Source organism: Saccostrea cucullata, unplaced genomic scaffold, assembly GCF_032062105.1.
Source record: "Saccostrea cucullata isolate Sc308-1 unplaced genomic scaffold, CSIRO_AGI_Scuc_v1 ctg794, whole genome shotgun sequence".
Classification (NCBI taxonomy): Eukaryota; Metazoa; Mollusca; class Bivalvia; order Ostreida; family Ostreidae; genus Saccostrea; species Saccostrea cuccullata.
In genome coordinates, this window is record NW_026929297.1 from 254,866 (window position 1) to 274,226 (window position 19,361).

Here is a 19,361-nt window from a genome sequence, read left to right on the forward strand (position 1 = left end):
GGTATATCAAAGTTGGTACAGTTTATGTTTTACACCTAACTAATTCGTCATAGTTTATTACATTATTTATTGTTTAGTAAAAACTGTAACGCCTTATTTAAACCAACAAACGTGCATTTGCTCCCTATAGAAACCAAAGGTATTTTTGGACAGGAATAACAATACTTGTGTCCGATCCCTTTGACATATTGTCAATAAAATATGTTCAAAACAACGATCCCCCCCCCCTCCCCCTGATATTCAACTCCGGGCAATTTTTTCATAAATTTTATTTTTTTACACTTTTTCATTATGTGTGCAATAGGATAAATCGTAAAAAAAATCTTAAACAATAATGATGAGACCGTATGAACCGAGGCCCCGTGTCACAGCAGGTGTGGCACAAAAAGGATCCCTCCCTGCTCAAAGGCCGCAAGTGCCGAGCATGGGCCTAAATTTGCAGCCCTTCACCGGCAAAGGTGACGTCTTCATATCAGTGAAATATTCTGGAGAGGGACGTTAAACAATATACAATCTATCAATCAATCTGTTGTAAAGCACATCGAAATGGCTGAAAAAAAAAACAGTTTCGTCTTCTTGTCTGTAAGCATATGAAACAAAAAAAGCTTTGGTATGAATTTGTGAAATGACAGTCGATACTAACCGTAATAAGGATTTTGTCGATCACGGGGGGGGATGTTTAAAGTTGTTTTTGTTTCTCTTTTTTCTTTGTCCCGGAAATTTGACAATTTTTATTGTTCGTGTCGTTGGTCATTTTTAGTACGTTATATATATATATATATATATATATATATATATATATATATATATATATATATATATATATATATATATATATATATATATATATATATATAATTTAAGAAAAATCCAGTTTGTTGTTTTCCTTACAGATTAATACAGTTCTACTCAATTACCATTTTTAGATGTATTAATCTGTAAGGAAAACAACAAAATTGCAACAGATATATTGTATAAGAGTACTGACACTCATCAATATTTACATTTTGGATCTTCCCACCTGCGACACATTAAAGAGCAATACCTTACAACCTAGCCCGGCGAATATGCACAATAGTAAGTGAGGAGGAAACCAGAAATCAACGTCTGGATGAATTGAAAATATTTCTCACAAACCAACATTATCCTTTAAGCTTAATTAACGACGGCATCAGAAAAGCAAAGGAACTAGACAGAGAAGAATTAATTAATCCAAGTGCTAATGATTAGGAAAATATTAAAATATTACCACTAGTCACAACTTACAATCCTAAAAACCCAAATATTACACCTATCGTTCAAAATATGAACGAAATTCTCAAAACGGATGAAGAAATGTCAAATGGCAAATGAAATGCCAAAAACCTCAGAAGAATCCTCTGTCCTTCCAAAATAACGAAATCTACAAAATCCGTGACAAAGTGTAAAGATCCGCGATGTGGCACATGTTCTGTTTTAAGAGAAGGAACATCATTTAATTTCAAAGGAAAAGAATTCTTTATTAATTCAGACATGACATGTGAGTCCAAAATTTAATATATGTTATTACTTGCGGAGGATGCAACCAATTCTACATCGGTGAAACGGGGACCACATTGAGAGCCAGAATTCACGTGCATAAACAGCATATTCAAGTTCCTGAGTACCGTAAGATCAATCTCAGCGAACACATTGATAGATGAGGACAAGGACAATTTAAAGTGTTCCCTTTTTATAAACTTTTTCAAGACAATATAACAGAAAGAAGAGAAAAAGAGAAATATTTCATTCAAAAATTTAATCCCAGTCTTAATAGTTTGATTTAATTTGATTTCTGATAAAACTTTCACACAGAGTGTAACCTTTTGATGTTCTCCGGCTAAGAGTATAAACACGTGTCGGATTTGGTTTCAAAGGTGTGAACAAACTGCAAGCATTTATTTGCTTGCTGTCAGATTCAATTATAGATAATGATTTTTAGTATTAATACTAAGTATTAATAGTTTTGTAAGACATTGCAGTCCGGATAAAGAATGCATCTGTAAAACGTCTGAAGATGTAAAGAAAGCGCTAACGTTTTAAGCTGTGTTGTCTTTTTTATTTTAATTTTACCTATATATATATATATATATATATATATATATATATATATATATATATATATATATATATATATATATATATATATATATTACAAATAGATTAAATATGTTAACTTTCGAAAATTGACTTGGAGGTAGTCTTGAGAACAATGCTATTGTTCGTTCGCACATCTTTCTTTCTTTCACAATAACTGTGACGTAGGGAAAAACGTTATAAGTCCCAGTAAAAATCTTGTTTTGACCAGAATTGAATTTTAACAAAGTTACAGTGTAGAAAGTTTAATGTAATTATGTTTCCTTGTTTTTAATTATCTTGCAAGAACATTTCAATGTCATACTTGCCTTAAGATTGGTTTAACTTCCTAGGAAAAAATGTGAACTTGATGTATATCATAAAGAAAAGGTCGCAGAATTCAACAAGAGGCCCAGGGTCCACAGCGCTCACCTGAGCACACAGGCTAGGAAAAAGCAAATTATTCTCAGATAAAAAATGAAAGTTTACTGACTTTTGAGGGGGCTTAAATCTTAACTCCCAAGGGGGTCATGATTTGAACAAACTTGAATCTACATTACCTGAAATGATTCCACATTAGTTTCATTTTCATTATTTATACACTGAATTGACCACGGATTTTTTCCGATTATGACAACGAGCACACGGCGGGTGTAACCGGTCGGCAGAGGATGCTCACTCCTCCATGGTACCTGATCCCACCTCTGATGTTTCAGAGGTCCGTGTTTGCTCTGCTCTTATTTTGTATATTTGTTTAATGGACGTTGAGATTGAATACTGCTCGTTATTTTCATATCCTTCTTTTATGGCCCAGTGGTTCTTGAGAAGAAGATTTTTAAACTTTGATCGGCAATTTTGGCCCCACCCTACCCCCGGGGGTCATGATTTGAACAAACTAGAATCTACACTACCTGAGGATGATTTCATATAAATATCACTTATTATGCCTTTGAAGTACTTGAGAAGAAAATTTCAAAAAGATTTCCCTATATATTCTTATGAAAAACTTTGATCGACCATTTTGGCCTCTAACTTCCCCCGGGGGTCTGGGTCATGATTTGAACAAACTTGAATCTACACTACGTGAGATTATTCCACATTAGTTTTAACTTTCCTGTCCTAATGGTTCTTGAGAAGAAGAATTTTAAAGACTTTTCATATACATTCCTATGCAAAATTTTGATCGGCCATTTTGGCCCCACCCTACCCCCGGGGGTCATGATTTAAAGAAACATGAATCTACACTACCTGAGCATGATTCCACATGAGTTTCGTATTTCCTGGCCCAGTGGTTCTTGAGAAGATTTTTAAAGATTTTTCTTATATATTCCAATGTAAAACTTTAATTGGCCATTTTGGCCCCTACCTTCCCCCAGGGGTCATGATTTAAAAAAATTAAATATATACTACCTGAAGATGATTCCATATGAGTTTCATCTTTCCTGTCCCAGTGGTTCTTGAGAAGAATATTTTGAAAGACTTTTCCTATATATTCCTATGTTAAAATTTGATCGGCCATTTTGGCCCCACCCTACCCCGGGGGGTCATGATCTGAACAAACTTGAATCTACACTACCTGAGGATGATTCCACATGAGTTTCATCTTTCCTGTTTTAATGGTTCCTGAGAAGAAGATTTTTAAAGGTTTTTTTTCTATATATGATAATGTAAAACTTTGATCGGCCATTTTGGCCAAAGCCTAACCCCGGGGTTTATTATTTGAGCAAATTTGAATCTACACTACCTGAGAATGATAGCACATGAGTTTTATCTTTCTTGGCCCAGTGGTTCTTAATGAGAAGATTTTTAAAGACTTTTCCTATATATTCCTATGTAAAAATTTGATCGGCCATTTTGGCCCCATCCTACACCCGGGGGTCAGGATCTGAACAAAATTGAATCTACACTACCTGAGAATGATTCCACATGAGTTTCATCTTTCCTGGCCCAGTAGTTCTTTAGAAGAAGTTTTTTTTTTAAACACCATTAATTTTTCTCTAATTCAAAATTATCCCCCCTTGGAAAAGGGCATGGCCCTTTATTTGAACAAACTTGAATCCCTTTCACCCAAATATACTTTGTACCAAGTTTGGTTGAAATTGGCCCAGTGGATTTTGAAAAGAAGATGAAAATGTGAAAAGTTTACAACAACGACTACGACATCAACAACAGACAACGGACAATTTTGATCAGAAAAGCTCACTTGAGCCTTCGGCTCAGATGAGCTTATAAAATGTCTTACTGTTTGAAAATTCACACCTTCCTAAACAAAACGGCTTAGAGAAATATAAGAAGGTCAGTTGAGCATGAACATATGGATCATTTTCTGCATAAGGTTACGCAAGCAAAAAATGGAGGGTTCTTTTGGGCACAACTTCTATATCCTTACATTGTAGATATTGTTAAGATGGAATGCAACACCAACTTTCTTATAGATCTTTTTTTTAACAATGGTTTTGGCATGAAAGCAAAAAATGGAGGGTTCTTTTGGGCACAACTTCTATATCCTTACATTGTAGATATTGTTAAGATGGAATGCAACACCAACTTTCTTATAGATCTTTTTTTAACAATGGTTTTGGCATTAAAAGACTGATATTAGCTCTTTATTATTTTACATGATTTTTTTGTATTTTATTTTGTTTTGAGTTAAAAATTTGCTGTAAATGAATGCATCATATGAATATCCAATAAAATATGTAAAGAAAGGCTATTTACACACTGTCGACTTTTTATTTTTTTTTCTGTTTTATATTTTCTTTAATTTTTTTTTATAAAAAAATAAATTATGAAAACAAAGCACATTATTTATGATTTTTTTTAAATCTAAGGTCAAAAACACCACCAAACTAGTCACAACTGTGGACAACATGTTTGTCAATCATATCTAAAGAACAAATTGAAACAAATTGAGAAATCTTACAGAAATTAATTTCTTTAACATTTGGACCTATCCCGATCAAAATTAAACATATCCCCATCAAAATTAACACAAAATGAATAAAATGCTACAAGTAATTCTTGTCTCTTCATGTACATATGTATTTACAATAAAAGATTCATTTCATTTTCAAGTTCAATAATGTTTGAACCCTTATTACACCTAATCGGGCTAGTGTTTATGGCTATTTCGTTTCAATTTCTTTGATGAATATGATGAACACGTTCTCCCCAGTTGTGACTGGTTTAAGAACATTTTAACAACAAGTGTAAAAAATATTCACAAATTGTGTTTTTTATTTTCATAAATATTTTTTAATTTTTTTTTACTATCAATACGGCTTTTCTTTACATATTCTATTAGGTATTCATGTGATGCATTTGTCAACAGCAATTTTTTTTACAAGAGAGGATCTAATTTGGACGTAAATAACTTTTTTTTCACTTTCTTTCAAAAAAATACCAAAAAATTTAGATAAAATAATTAAAAGCTAATGTAGACCTTTCAATGATGAAATCATTTTTTAAAAAGTTTGACTCAAAGAATCATAAAATAAAAAGTTGGTTTGGCATCTCTCCTTAAAAATAAATTAGAACAAAGACTTTTCTTTACCAGGAGTGTAATTAACCTTCAAACAATAATTACCCAAAGCTTGTACAAAAGGCAGAACACTTATATTGTTTTGTTAGAAGCAAGAGTTATTCGGTACATGTATTCTAAACAAAGGCCATTCTATGGTTGCCCTGACTGAAGGATTTTTCATAAAGATAATGCTCTTTTTTTTTACATTTCAGAGACGCATCAAAAGCATGCTTTGGTAGACTCTACTTACATGTCTAAAGAGGAGACGATAAATGCCTGTAGAGCGTGTCGACTTCTCCTTGGTCCGTGTACTGATCAACTTAGGGATGTTTTACGTCATCACGTTCCCCCACAACACATTGCACGAGAGATAACCAATCTCCCTCGTCTGTCGGCACCACAGATGAATCTTATTTTACCTAGTGGCAGCAGTTACACTGGAAACTATGATGACATGGACATTCCATTATTGTACATACTACTTAGAAACATTTGCAGTATACCACCACACAGCAATGGCTGGGGAAATGATCCAGACCCTACAGACCGATCTCTCTCTGCCAACATTGAGAGGATCCGTATTGCCAGAAATCAATGTGTTCATTCTTCTACTCCCGCCCTATCTAATGCTGATTTCTACACAGTCTGGGCTATTGCCAGGTCAGCAGTGGTGGACCTTGATACTTTCCTTAGCAACGGAAAAAAGTTTGAAAAAGAGGTGGACTTTCTGAGATATGAGACAATAGATCCTGTCCGAGATTATAAAGAAGAACTGAGAAAACAATCTGAAGAAGACGTAAAAACTTGGGAAATAACCCAAGGCTTGAAACGTAAATATGCTTATTAAGATTGATATTTAAAGTGAAATATCCTTTTGCACTTTATTCCACTATCCCCCCCCCCTTTTTTTTTTATTAAATTCGGAATATCAATTTTCATCAGCAACAATAGTATAAGATTCAAAAATGGAAGAAAAAAAAAATTGAAGCTTTACTTATTTTCTTATTGTCCAGAAATAAATCTAATCAGGATATAGATAATTATTGATAGAGTGAATAGAAAGCTCAATGATTTATTACCAAAACATAAAATCTAAAATAAATTTTATAAATAAAAATAATACTTACTGCCATACATAATTTATAATAGAAAACATAATGAAGATTTGTTTTTTTAAACAGAATATTATATTGTTTTACACTATTGCTCGTACAAAATACATCATTCTTCATATATGCAGGAGTTGTATTTTGATATACCCATTTGCAAAGTGTTATTCTTTTTAAAGATTCATTAGGAGAAAATATTTTGAATAATGATAATGATACATAAAATACCATAACATTTAAAGAAAGTGAGAGATAGAAAGTAAATATAAAAATGAAAAGGAGAAATCAATATTTGTAACATAATTACAGTTTGATTAAATTGACTTAATGTAAATCACTTTTTATAACGCTAGACAGTTTGCTCGCGAAAATCAAATTCTCGCGCATAATAGTATTCCTGAAGATTATATAGAGCAATAACCAGAATTCGTGAAAATTTTGTCTCCATAATCAAGAGTCAATGACTATCTCGCGAAAATAAGGTGTCGCAAATCCTCCATGGCGCCTGATCTCATCTCTGATGTTTTGGTGGTCCATGTTAGCTCTGCTCCGAATTTGTATTGTTTTTTGGAGTTTTATCTTGAATGCTCCTTGTTAGGCCGGAATTAAAAATATCTTTGTTTTCCCTAACCCGACTCTAAATTTTCAAGTTGGGTCGGTAGGTAGGTAAACAATTTTATTTTCTAACAGCAGCTTTAAAAATACATTCAAAAATTTAATGGAAAATTATCTTTATAAATAAGTACTAAAGAAAGCGATTTGTGATCAAAATGTTAAGTATCATACATATTCCGTTTAAAAGCAAAATTTATGATTAATTAATCCACATCTGTTATTTAGTTGAACTTGTGAAAAACCTCACGCCATTAAATTTATATAAATTGAATAAAACAGACAATATTCTCAAATACGGAAAGACAGGATATACGAGTATATTTTTCAAACCTTCCATTAGCTTTCAAAGCTTACATGTATAGACGACTAATGTACTTTTCCAAGGGCAATGAGATTTGCAGAGGTTCTGGAGCATTTTGCTTTGGAGTTAAGAAGTGGCTAATTTTAAGTCCCAGGTTCAAATCCCAATGAGTAAAGTTGAAAACGGTCCTTCAAAAAGGGCCATAAAAACTTATGTCCAGTATCGCAGAAGGTGCTGGCTCAAAAAAAATCCCCCACTTCTTAATGGCAAAAAAGTGCTGAGTACGTCTAAATTTGGAAATATGGGGATATGTTTAAATGTCGTCCTAACAAATCTCGAAGGGATTAAAAGTAAAGAAACAACCAATCTTCAAGGGCCTAATTAAAGAAAAATACGCTGGACGTCTTAGGAAGCTGAATCCTAATTTCAAAACTATTTGGAAAGAATAAGTTTGTTAATAACAATATTTTATTGAACCAAACCGAATCAACAAATGATAAAAATACCATATTAACGAAGTTTAACCACTACATAAAGGCAGGACATCTGAATTATATATATATCAGGATGAATATGCAGGCATATTCATAACGAATCCAATAATTCCATAATGGTATAAAGTTTAACATAGGAATATAGATGGACTGGTTATTAGATTAGAACTCAAAGTAAATAAAATGCAGTGAAATTGAATGATGTTTTCATTAGGTGGGCCCCTCATCTGCTCATGAGGCGGGCCTTACCATGCATTACGTACCTTAAATTCAAAGACAGATTTGTTTGTTTGTTGTTTAATGTCCCTTCAAAAATTTATTCAGTCACATGGAGACGACAAGACACCTCCGAAACACTCTTAATTAGTCATGATAAATTTTATTGTCGAATTGTTTCAAAAGTGAAGAATTCCAATTAGCTAAAAGCATAAAGATTAAGACCTCGCCAGTGCTTTATGCAGAACTGATGTCCTGTAATCACATCTGTACGTCATTTTATTTCCAACAAATGCTTGAAAATCACAGCAGAACAATGTCGGCCGTTGTGATAAAAACTGATTTTGATGAAATTGTATTTTATAAAACTTGGGTAACAATAAAAAAAATATTTGAATCATCTTATTCAAAAAATCTTTTCAGTCGGTGCGATTTAATTGGGTCGGTCGCGTTAGGGGAAACAAAGGTATTTTTTATTTTGGCCTTATCTTCATATTTTTCATATAGATTTGTTTTACTCGGCATTTGCTCTTACTGACTTTCAAATTTTTCCTGTGAACTTGAACAGAGTATATTTCCAGTCTAAAACTTATTGACTGCAAACTTGTGCCAAAGTAATATGTTTTAAAAAATAACTTTCAGTTCTACGTTGAAACTTGGGTGTAAAAGCAGTTGATGGCTGTTTTGTGATACTTACGAGAAATTATCAACTTCATGAAATGATGCGATGAAATCAATGCTAATGTAGTCTGTGCTTGCAAAAGTTCAAAGAATATGATTCAAGAACAATTAGAATTTTAAAGTGTTAGGTTGATCCGTTGGGTTTTTGCAAAAAGTAATTATATGACTGTCTTGTTATGTTACCGTTTATTTAAGGAATGAAGCTAATTTCAACTCATTTTATACGATATAACATAACTTGGGGCAGTTTACGCTTTATAAACCCCGAGGAAGTTTTGTTATATCGTATAACATAAGTTGAAATTAGCTTAATTCCTTATAATTTAATTTCAATATAGACAATGAGACAAATTTTCCTCCAGAATAAGGTTTCAAATTGAACATTATTTGAAAAGTAACGTCAAGCGGAGTAATACTTTTTTGACGTAACTCATTGTGACGTAGGCACGTTATGTTATCCAAAATATTATATGTTAAATTAATTCTGGACAACCAAAAACGACTTTGCTTCCCAAAGTCTGTTCCCTGTGCCTAATCCACTAATCTTGTTGATATTTCCTGAGATTAAATAAAACTTTAAACCTGTTCAAACAATGACATGAACAGGCAATTTGAATGCATTCTACGATATTTCATATGGTTCTTTATAGAGGCAAAAATCTTCAACGTACTATGCTTGTTGCAGTTCAACATCTGCGACAAATGATCAATGTCACATTTAGACGTGTCAAACTTTGGAAATCGTGAATACAAATTAATATCAAGTGTGTGTTTTTTCTCGCTGTTCATCTTTTTTTTTTTGGAATTAAAAAAAAAAGATTTCAAGGATATAATGAATTCTAACTTTGCTCAAATTTAGGTTTGCCACAAATAAAAATATATTTTCATTAGTTTCTGTGCACCTAAAAGACCTTACTTTCTTTTTATATTTCCAGATGAAATAAAACAATTGAAGTCTGTAATCCCTCCAATCGTCAAAGGTATTTAATTAATATCAAGAGTTTGTATCTCCTCTCTGTTAATCTTATTTCGGAGTTTGAAAAAAAGGATTTCAATGATATAAAGAATTCAAACTTCGTTATTATGAAGGCTTGCCTCAGATGAAAAAAAACCCATTCTTTTTCATCAATATTTTTTGCCCCCTAAAAAATCATACTTAATTTTTATATTTTCAGATAAAAAACAATTGAGTTCTGTAATCCCTCCAAACATCAAAGGTAAGTTGTTGAATTCAAATTGTAATTTGGGACTACAAATATGCCCCATAATGCAACGAAACACCACCAGTTCTTGAGCCATTTATGAAAAGATTCTTATTACATTTCAAATAGGATTAAAAAAAAAATGATTTACCTGTGTTCTTTGAGGTATAAACGTATGTTTTAATCACAACAATTTTAGAAAACTTCTTCCATGAGTGGATATGTATCTTATGCCATTTGAAGATAAGCAAATGACTCAAGAACTGATGTACGTGATGAGGTATAAAGATATTTACAAAGCATCACATTACTCACTGTGTTTTAACATAGTTCACATGTGTGTAGTCTCTTTATTTACAATGGAATGTAAACATGCATAAACATCATAGGATTGGACAGCAGGCACTTCCTATATAAGCCCTCTCCATAATACAAGGTCAACGTAAACATGTACAAGTAAATAATATTCACGATTTACATAACATTAAAAAAGTTAATATATACATGTGTATATTTAAAAAAAAATATTGAAAGTATTAACAATTGATCAAATGACTCAACGACGTACAAGACACCTTCCACTAAACATTTTCTGTTGCTTAATTTTCGCTAGTTTTGTATATATTTTGTATATGACTATATATATAATTCGTATGTTCATTTTTGACATAACCGCTAGAGTCGTATTTGAACAGGAAGTTCCAAATTTACCCCCTTGGGTTGTTTACACCGCTAAGAAATAAGTATTTTTGCACATCGGCTTTTTTTAAAAAGAATTTAAACTGAACAACTAAGCTTCATTTCGGTATTGAGAAATGAGTATTTTTCATTTAATTTTTTTTTTAATCTATCGTTTAATTTAGAAAAAATACTTTTGCTATGTAATGGTATTTAAAGTAATTTTGATATTTGTTGGATTTTTAAAAATAATTCGTTTCGAATTTATAGCAAAAATTCAAGCCCCCGTTTTCCTCCGTAAGTCACGTTTCGCAAGAGTCTTTCGGATGTGGCAAGAAAACATTGTTAAATCCATAAACACACATTTAAAATGCCTTAAATATATATTACATTATATATCAGAGCTCTGAAAACTTTTCAATGTATTGACACGCAGATATAAAGGCTGTTTTTGACGCACCCTCTCTCCATCTTTGATTTTGAACGCAATCATTAGAGCTTGGTGAACATAGGTTACCATAGATATATATAATCAATCATTTAAATCCCGAAGAACCAATAAGTTCATTCCTTCATGAGGAGTAAGTTCTGAAAACTAGGATAAGATTTATCCCATCATGCAACTATAAGAATAAGTGTATAAAACTTACCCTCTAAGGATTTTATGTTCATGTCCAATATGTAGTCCATATAAATTCATTTATTTTTATACCTTACATTGAATTTTTATATTATTTCTCACTAAAAGGGAATGCAAAATGGTACAAATTTTACTCTTCATTGTTGTTAACACACTGGTAAAGAGAATGCATTGTTTCTTATCTATTTCGAACAAAAGAGGTGTATGGAAATACCCCTCCTCTCCCATTTTTTTGCATCCTTTTGTTGTTTCAATGGAAAAATGGAAATTTCGTATTCGTCTATATAAACTTCAATTTATTAATTTATATATTCTCCATTAACGTTTTAATTATTCGTGTGTCAAAATATTCAAAAACAGTAATAAATGTATTCAACGTTTTGATTCGAAGAAATGCACACTGTTTACAGTGGTAGATCTAGGTGGTTGATAGGGCCAGTTTGCCGCATATAAATTATCTCTTAACTCTGACCATTTCAAATTCCAATTCTATTACATTTTCGATACTTACTTAGTGGATTGCATACAATTATTGGTGATATGGAACGTAGACACAGAAAATGATGGCGACCAAGCCTGCGAGGTCGCTATAATTTTCTATGGCTGAGGTTTATATCACTTGCCCTGAGTCCTTATATCCACAAATTGACCGTTCAATGAAGTTCATAATAGCAAGCACGGGCTTTTTTGTAGTTACCTCGTGCAACTTTATGTTTGAAGTGGCGGATCAACGTTACAAGATATTTTTAAAGATACAACTGCGCTCACCCCAACGGTCACACCGTAAAACATATAAGTTATATTATATAATCACTCGAAGTAAATGAATTTACATAATCCTTACTAAACTGACTCGGCTCTCAGTACGTCGCAATGGTAAAAACATGCTTCTTATATAATGATATCACGTTTTATCACGTTTAACTTTGGTACAACCGAACGTTATGTCATGCAATATCATATTCCACGGACGCGCTTTAACGGCCACACAAAAAGGAGGAATATCACGCGACGTCCTTTCAGCCAATTCAACCTAAAAAATTAACCTTATATGATACTTTTCAGTCCTGGGTTCATCAGAATTTATTGTACCTGTGTCTTCATTACTGTTCGGCAAACAGGAGGAAACAACTCAAGTAGGGGGCGGGAAAGAATGCCTTAAAATTTTAGTGTTGCCCTTGTTTGATCAATGAGCTTTTGAAAAAGGGTTGTAAAACATTGTTTTTCTTTAGAGGAGAACAAAACAATATTTATATTGCAAATTCTTAAATTTCAGATATGCCTGTGATCAGAATATCGTTGTACTTATATTATATCGTTGTACTTATATTAATCAAAGTTATGATCTTCATATGAAACTCAAGAACTTAAAACATTATCTATCTTTTCTTCCCTTTTTATTATTGATTGATTGTCAATTGTTTTACATCCCTCTCGAGAATTTTTCACTCATATGGTGACGTCACTGTATGCCGGTGAAGGGCTTCATTTTTTTTTACCTTTACTCGGCACTCTGGGCCATTGAGCAGTGAGGGATCTTTATCGTGCCAACGCCTGCCGCTGACACGGGGCCTCGGTTTTTGAAGGTCTCATCTGAAGGTCTCGCAGCTTTCATTTAAAAGTGCCGAGGCGAAGGAACAGTTGCTACCCATTTTAACGATTAGGTCAGTCGCGACCGAGATACGAACTCACGACCTTCCGATCACGGAGCGAGCGCTCTACCGACTGAGCTATCGTGAACGGTTCCCTTTTTATGAAGGGATGGGTGAGTTTTAAATCAAAAGCGCAAAAAAAATACGATTTGGTATTTTAAAGAAACTATAACAAGCCCCTCATCCCATTTTCTTTTAATTACGTAGAGATCGACTCGCTCGTCATTTTGTTGTTTTATATATACACTCTTGCGCCCGAGGGTGAAAACCCTACCCAGACCTGATAATCATATCAAAGGTATAAAAATCTTAAAGTTCCAAGCAACGTTTTATTTGATCTCCATAGATTCATCAGATTGAGAGAAATAACACCAGAATTCACTGCTTATAATGCTTTATAAATGTCATTAGTTAGTTTCAGAAAAAAAGTAATGTTTTGATTCACAGCACCCCCCTCCCCCTTAAAAATAAATAAACATTGCAATTACAAGGCAAACATTTTTAAACTTATTACAGCATGTTCTGATATTTAGATGTTTATCAAATTATAGAAATAACCGAATTGGAATTACTTCTAACTGTGCATTAATGTGGGCAATTGATAGGTACATTCGATTCCTTTATAGATGGAAATCAGGTGCATAAAAATCTTACTTAAGACATGTGACACTATACAATTATCTACTGTTTAGAAGGGAGACATCACCAATTATCAGATCTGAGTAGGGTTGTAACCCGAGGGCGCTTGCGACAAGAACTTATTAGATATTGAACAAAGAAGCATGGTGTATAATCAGACGAGCTATTAATTCTATGTATTTATTGTATTGATGAAATAAATGACACAACATTTCTACATAAATTTCAGGAAATAAAAAAAGAAATAAACTTACCAAAGTTTAACGAGACAATAGAAAATCATTCCTGACATTTTTGTAGGTCACCTGAGTAAACTCAGGTGACCTATTGCTATCCGTTTTCATCCGTCGTCGTCCGTCGTGCGTCGTCCGTCCTGTGTTAAAATTGGAACATTTTCAGTTTCTTCTCTGCAACCACTCAACCAATTTAAACCAAATTTGGTACAAATCATCTATGGGTGAAGGGGAACAAAAATTGTGATTTTCATGATCCCTACCCCTTGGGGCCTGAGGGGTTGGGCCAAAACCTCAAAATTAATGCAATCTTTAAAAATCTTCTTCTTTACTCTTGGACATCAAGCAGTCAAAGTGTTTGCATGGTTGTAATCAGCATGGAGTCCTTTACCAAAATTATGAAATTCATGGACCTGGGGTCAGGCGTTCTTGTGCTAGGGTGGGGCTAACTAAGTATAAAGTGAAAATGCATTAAATCTTTGAAAATCTTCTTCTCTGCTCCTGGGTATTTAATAAACTAACTAAGTATTTAGATATGATAAGCAGGAGTGCCTCTACTAAAATTGAGAATTTTATGGCCCCAGGGTCAGGGGTTATGATGTTAGGGTGGAGCTCTATTGATTATATATTGAAAATACATGAATTCTTTGAAAATCTTCTTCTCTGCACCTAGGTATTATATAAACTAACTAAGTATGTAGTTATGATGAGCAAGAGTGCCTCTTCTGAAATTATGAATTGTATGGCCCTAGGATCAGGGGTTCTGGTGTAAGGGCGGGGCTCTATTGTTTATATAGTGAAAATACATGAATTCTTTGAAAATCTTCATCTCTGCTTCTAGATATTAAATAAATTAACTAAGTACATAGTTATGATGAGCAAAAGTGCTTCACTAAAACTTTGAATTTGATGGCCACAGGATCAGGAGTTCTGGTGATACGACAGGGCTCTATTGATTATATAGTGAAAATACATGAATTCTTTGAAAAAATTTTTCTCTGCTCCTGAGTATTAAGCAGATGAACTACCTATATGGTTATGATGAGCAAGGGCCCAAATCTTCCAAAATTGTGAATTTCAAGGCCCCAGGGTCAGGGGTACCATAGAAGGGGGGGGGGCTGTACCCAGGTGGAATAAGGAAGCATACAAAATTTTCTACCTTGGCTAAATCAGTGCTGCATTATGACGTCATAGTTGGCAAGATGACGTCAATTTTAGAAATTAAGTTTTCGTAATATTGGTATTTAGCTATGTAATTTAACTCTAGAAAATGATTAGAAACATTAACATTAACAAAAATAAAATTTGTTTATCTTGTTATGCTGTAGCAGTCATTATGATTGAAATCTACCATCGATGACGTCATATGTGTACATCAAGTAACTTGGAAATTGATGATGTCGTGTAAAGAGAATTTGGCTAAGACGGCAAAGATACGTAAAATGGAGTTTAAAAGGAAATATCGGAAATATTGTGTTAAATTCATATGGAGTTCAATTAATTCAACAGGTACGCTAAGAACAAAGTACGTTTTGTGGCGAATTTCGCCGATTCTGAAAAAATATTGACATTTATTATACGTAAAGTTTAGAATTTTATCTTTCTAAGAATGCATAATTTACTGATATCTGACCACGTGGCATGTACTGGACATTATTTTAAAAAGTGGGTTTTTATTACCGTAACGTTAGTTCTGACGTTGACGTCCGTTAATCTGGACGACGTCAATGACGTTATATCTCATTTGCCTCATATAAAAACCAAACATATAAACGATTGTAGAGTTTTTTGTACATACAAGTATACAGAAAAAGAAAGGAACATGCAATAAAGTTACATGAAATAGTTTTTTTCCACTTTGAAAGTATGCCAAATTTTTATAGAATTTACTACACGCAATGTAATGCAACCTAAACTATTTCAACTGGTCTCGCTATTTTTTTCCTCAATCATGTCGCCGTATACTAATGTACTTCTTGTACCGACATACTGTAGAAGTACTTTTTTCCGCGTGGTATTAATTTACGCTATGTACGCGGTCACAAATTTTCCGCGGAAATTTGTCCCATCGAAATTAATATTAATATAAGGTATATATAGAGCGTCTTAAGATATCAGCGCAATTTTCTACCAGCGGATTGAACAGAAATAGAGATTCCGCAGAATTATGACCCCGTGGAAAAAAGTACGTCTACAGTACCCTTGATATAAAAAAAAATATTTCCCCTTGAAAATCCTAGTTAAAATAATTTTCCACTCGATATAGTTTTCTCATTTCAGAGGATTAAATCTATTCGTATGAACAACTGATATGCATATTTACCTTATAATTTCCCCCTTCTGCTGATTAGGTAAAACAACGAAAATTCAAAGTGAGGAAAATGTAGAGGATATTTAATAATGACATATGCAATTCTTAAAATCAATTCATGTTTATAAAAAAGGAACTTTTATCACAGAAAATATAAATAACAAAACTTCAAAGCAGTCAACATTCATTCCTCCGTCGGACTCTCTGCACCACTGTCCGATTCATCAACAACACGTGCAGCGTCTTCAAGGTGATCCGCCCAGTTTCGAACGCCTTTCAAAGGTTCAGACTGGTGACGCGCAAAGGAAAGATACCAAAGCACGCTGGTAATGTGTGCACAACACCCTACAACACGGGACCCAGCCTTACATTTACAGTACCACGATATAATGACTCCTTCACTGTGGCGAATCCAACAAAGGTATTTTTTGGCCGACACGTGACGACTTTGTATTTTTGCCCCAATGATGTTTGGTTTATCTTCTGCAATAAGAATATCATACGCACCGTCTTCTTGGAAATGTTCATGCGTGTATGCTCTGGCCATCTTGACCTGATAGGTTCCTAATGGGATATTTCGAATCTCATCCTCTGACAGAATAGGGAAATCTAAGGCAACACTATCTGCCTCAAGGGTTTTCCACTGGGAAGGCCTCCTGTCCCAACCCTCGCTTTCCACGAGCTCTCTGAGCTCATTTCCCTTCTGTGACAAATGACGCATTTTCAATGCGATTGCTTGATCGTCGTCGGTTCCAGTACTCAATGGAGGACAATATCTGTTGGAAATTGCAGCTACTATACGCACATAATCTGCTATGAATGGAATCTGATTATTGGATACTGTGCGGTCAAGGTATTTCCAACGCTTTATTCGTCCGTTGGCGGACTCCACAACCCAACGCACCTTAAAAGATATGAACATTTTTTTTTGCAAAAAGAATACCACTTCAGAAATAAAACTTAAATTGACTTTCACATAAAAAATTCTAAACGTATGATCAAATCAAAAAGATACCTTCGTAATCAATCTGGAACTGTTAGACTCCTCAGTGGAGTGTTGCTTTGCTCCTTTCAGAAAACTTGGCATCTCCATTCTAATCCCGATGTCCGCCAGAATGTCCGCGCTGTCTCTGAAGCCACGGTCGACTATAAATGTGTCTCCGTCCTGTAACCAATTTCTCATCTCTTCAGCATTTCTTTCTATCATGTGGGTTAGAATACCTGCGTCATTGTTTTTGGAATCCGCCAGATATGGTCCTAGGACTGACACAATGTATCCGGATGTCGTGACAACCATCATGGGCTTTACAAGAGGGCGATGTTTATGTAGGCTATAGGAACGTCTGGAAAAGGTGAAATTGTTAGACTTCTGGATGTATATGTAGGTTCCGTCCAACACTAGCAAGGCTGGGGTTTCTGTCATACCAGGCGAAAACAATTCCTGTGCTAGAGGTCTCGTATGCTTTTGTATGACGTCGTCTCGAGAAATATGGCCAAATCCCAGGTTATGTGGCACAAAGTCCTTCATGAGGGAGCGTCTCGCTGAGGAAACAGCTCTGCGTACCTTAAAAAAAATAGAAAGATTTATTCACGGAACTTGTTTTTAATTAAACTTTTAAAATGTTTAAAAGATTATTATCTTCTTACAAGAACAATTAAACACCATGCAGTGATCAGTGTTTAAGCGTCATCTAGCGTACCTGCCACTTTTTCATATTGAAAAGGGTAGCCAGCATTTTGTTGTCTAGAGCACATCGCAGTTTCATCAGCAAAATGGCAACACAGGTGCGGATGCTTCTGGATTTGGATGTCTTAATATCCTCCACATTAAGCATCAGATCATCGAACTGCGCCCGTGTGAGTCCTGTGAGGTTGCGATAATCCTCGTCAGAAAGAGAGGTCTCGCTATCGAAATCCAGACGAGTGGATGCATTTTTCTTCGCATAGTTTCTTAAACTGTCAAGAAGATTCCTTAAATTATCATTACTGAGAGAGGTACATTTTCTAACTCTCTCGGAAACTCCGTAGCTCAACGCCTCTGATGTCAAGTGTCCGCCATAAATATGAGAAGGACAACATCTGGAACCCTCTTTCATGAACACACCAAGTTGTACAAACATCTCAAGTCGGGCCTGTTCTGGAATGACAACAAGTTTACGTGGTTTCTTTTCACATATTCCACAAGCGTCATGCCGATATCCAGTGGACAGAATTGGTAGTGTCACAGGATCAAGTGGAGCAGCATTTTCCTTGTCTTCAGTATTATGGACTTCTGGTATTTTGGAGCCTTGTTTGAGGGAGAAGTAGTAGAGTTGCCTGCATTTGTTACACACTACGTCATTCTCGCTCAAGTCTTTCACAAATCTCTTTGACAAAAATTTTCGAAGAGCCTGATTTCCATAAAGCGGTCTTCGTTCACTGGTCTTGATACGCTTACAGCAGCCTATACACGAATATGGCTTATACTTGGAGGTGGATGACATTTTACAGAACCTAGAAAAATAATTTTCAAAGGTTTTATTATTCTGTACGTTTGCTTGTTAGTTTTCCTCAATATATAACGTAATAATCAATCAAGTCTTCTAATTGTTAAAGCAAGCAGAATTAATAAGTTAAGCTGCATAGTGTTTAATTTTCCACTCTGCGATTTAAAAATGTCTCATAAAGATGAAGGCAAAAGCAGGAAATGTCTGATATATTTAATATTTATTTACCTATCTTAAATAAAAAGTCAAAGAATTTCAAAAATATACATCGAACAGTTCCGTATTTTTCTACATTCCCGTATAATAAACATGCGTATAAATGAATATTTTCTATAAAGACATTTTGTTAGTTTCTTATAGATGTACTTATGATTTGGGCATTGTTTAAATATTTAAATTGATGTACTGGGAATTTATAATTGAAAAGTAATTGCGTTATTTGATCTTTGGAACGTATTTTCAATTTCTCAAACTTGACATCTCTCTC

General features: G+C 34.0%; 2 protein-coding genes across 2 annotated transcripts in view; one reads left to right on the top strand and one right to left on the bottom strand.

Annotated features, from left to right (window-relative positions):
* LOC134280370 (uncharacterized) overlaps positions 1-6,464 on the top strand; it is a 32,886-nt gene extending 26,422 nt beyond the window's left edge. The window contains exon 12 of the mRNA XM_062762778.1: positions 5,830-6,464. Coding sequence (XP_062618762.1) covers positions 5,830-6,464 — 635 coding nt within the window. The remainder of the gene's footprint in view (positions 1-5,829) is intronic.
* A 10,108-nt stretch (positions 6,465-16,572) lies between these two features.
* On the bottom strand, positions 16,573-18,871 carry LOC134280371 (uncharacterized). Its single transcript, XM_062762779.1, has 3 exons — positions 18,089-18,871; positions 17,404-17,952; positions 16,573-17,292 (listed from the first exon to the last, which is right to left on the bottom strand). Exons 1-3 carry the CDS (start codon positions 18,869-18,871, stop codon positions 16,573-16,575), a joined length of 2,052 nt encoding a protein of 683 aa, XP_062618763.1.
* Between the last annotated feature and the right edge of the window lie 490 nt (positions 18,872-19,361).

Coding starts and splice junctions, on each gene's coding strand:
- LOC134280371 (XM_062762779.1), bottom strand. CDS start 18,871: ATGTCATCCACCTCCAAGTATAAGCCATATTCGTGTATAGGCTGCTGT. Junction 17,953..18,088: donor TCAATATGAAAAAGTGGCAG/GTACGCTAGATG, acceptor ATTTTTTTTAAG/GTACGCAGAGCTGTTTCCTC. Junction 17,293..17,403: donor GTTCCAGATTGATTACGAAG/GTATCTTTTTGA, acceptor ATATCTTTTAAG/GTGCGTTGGGTTGTGGAGTC.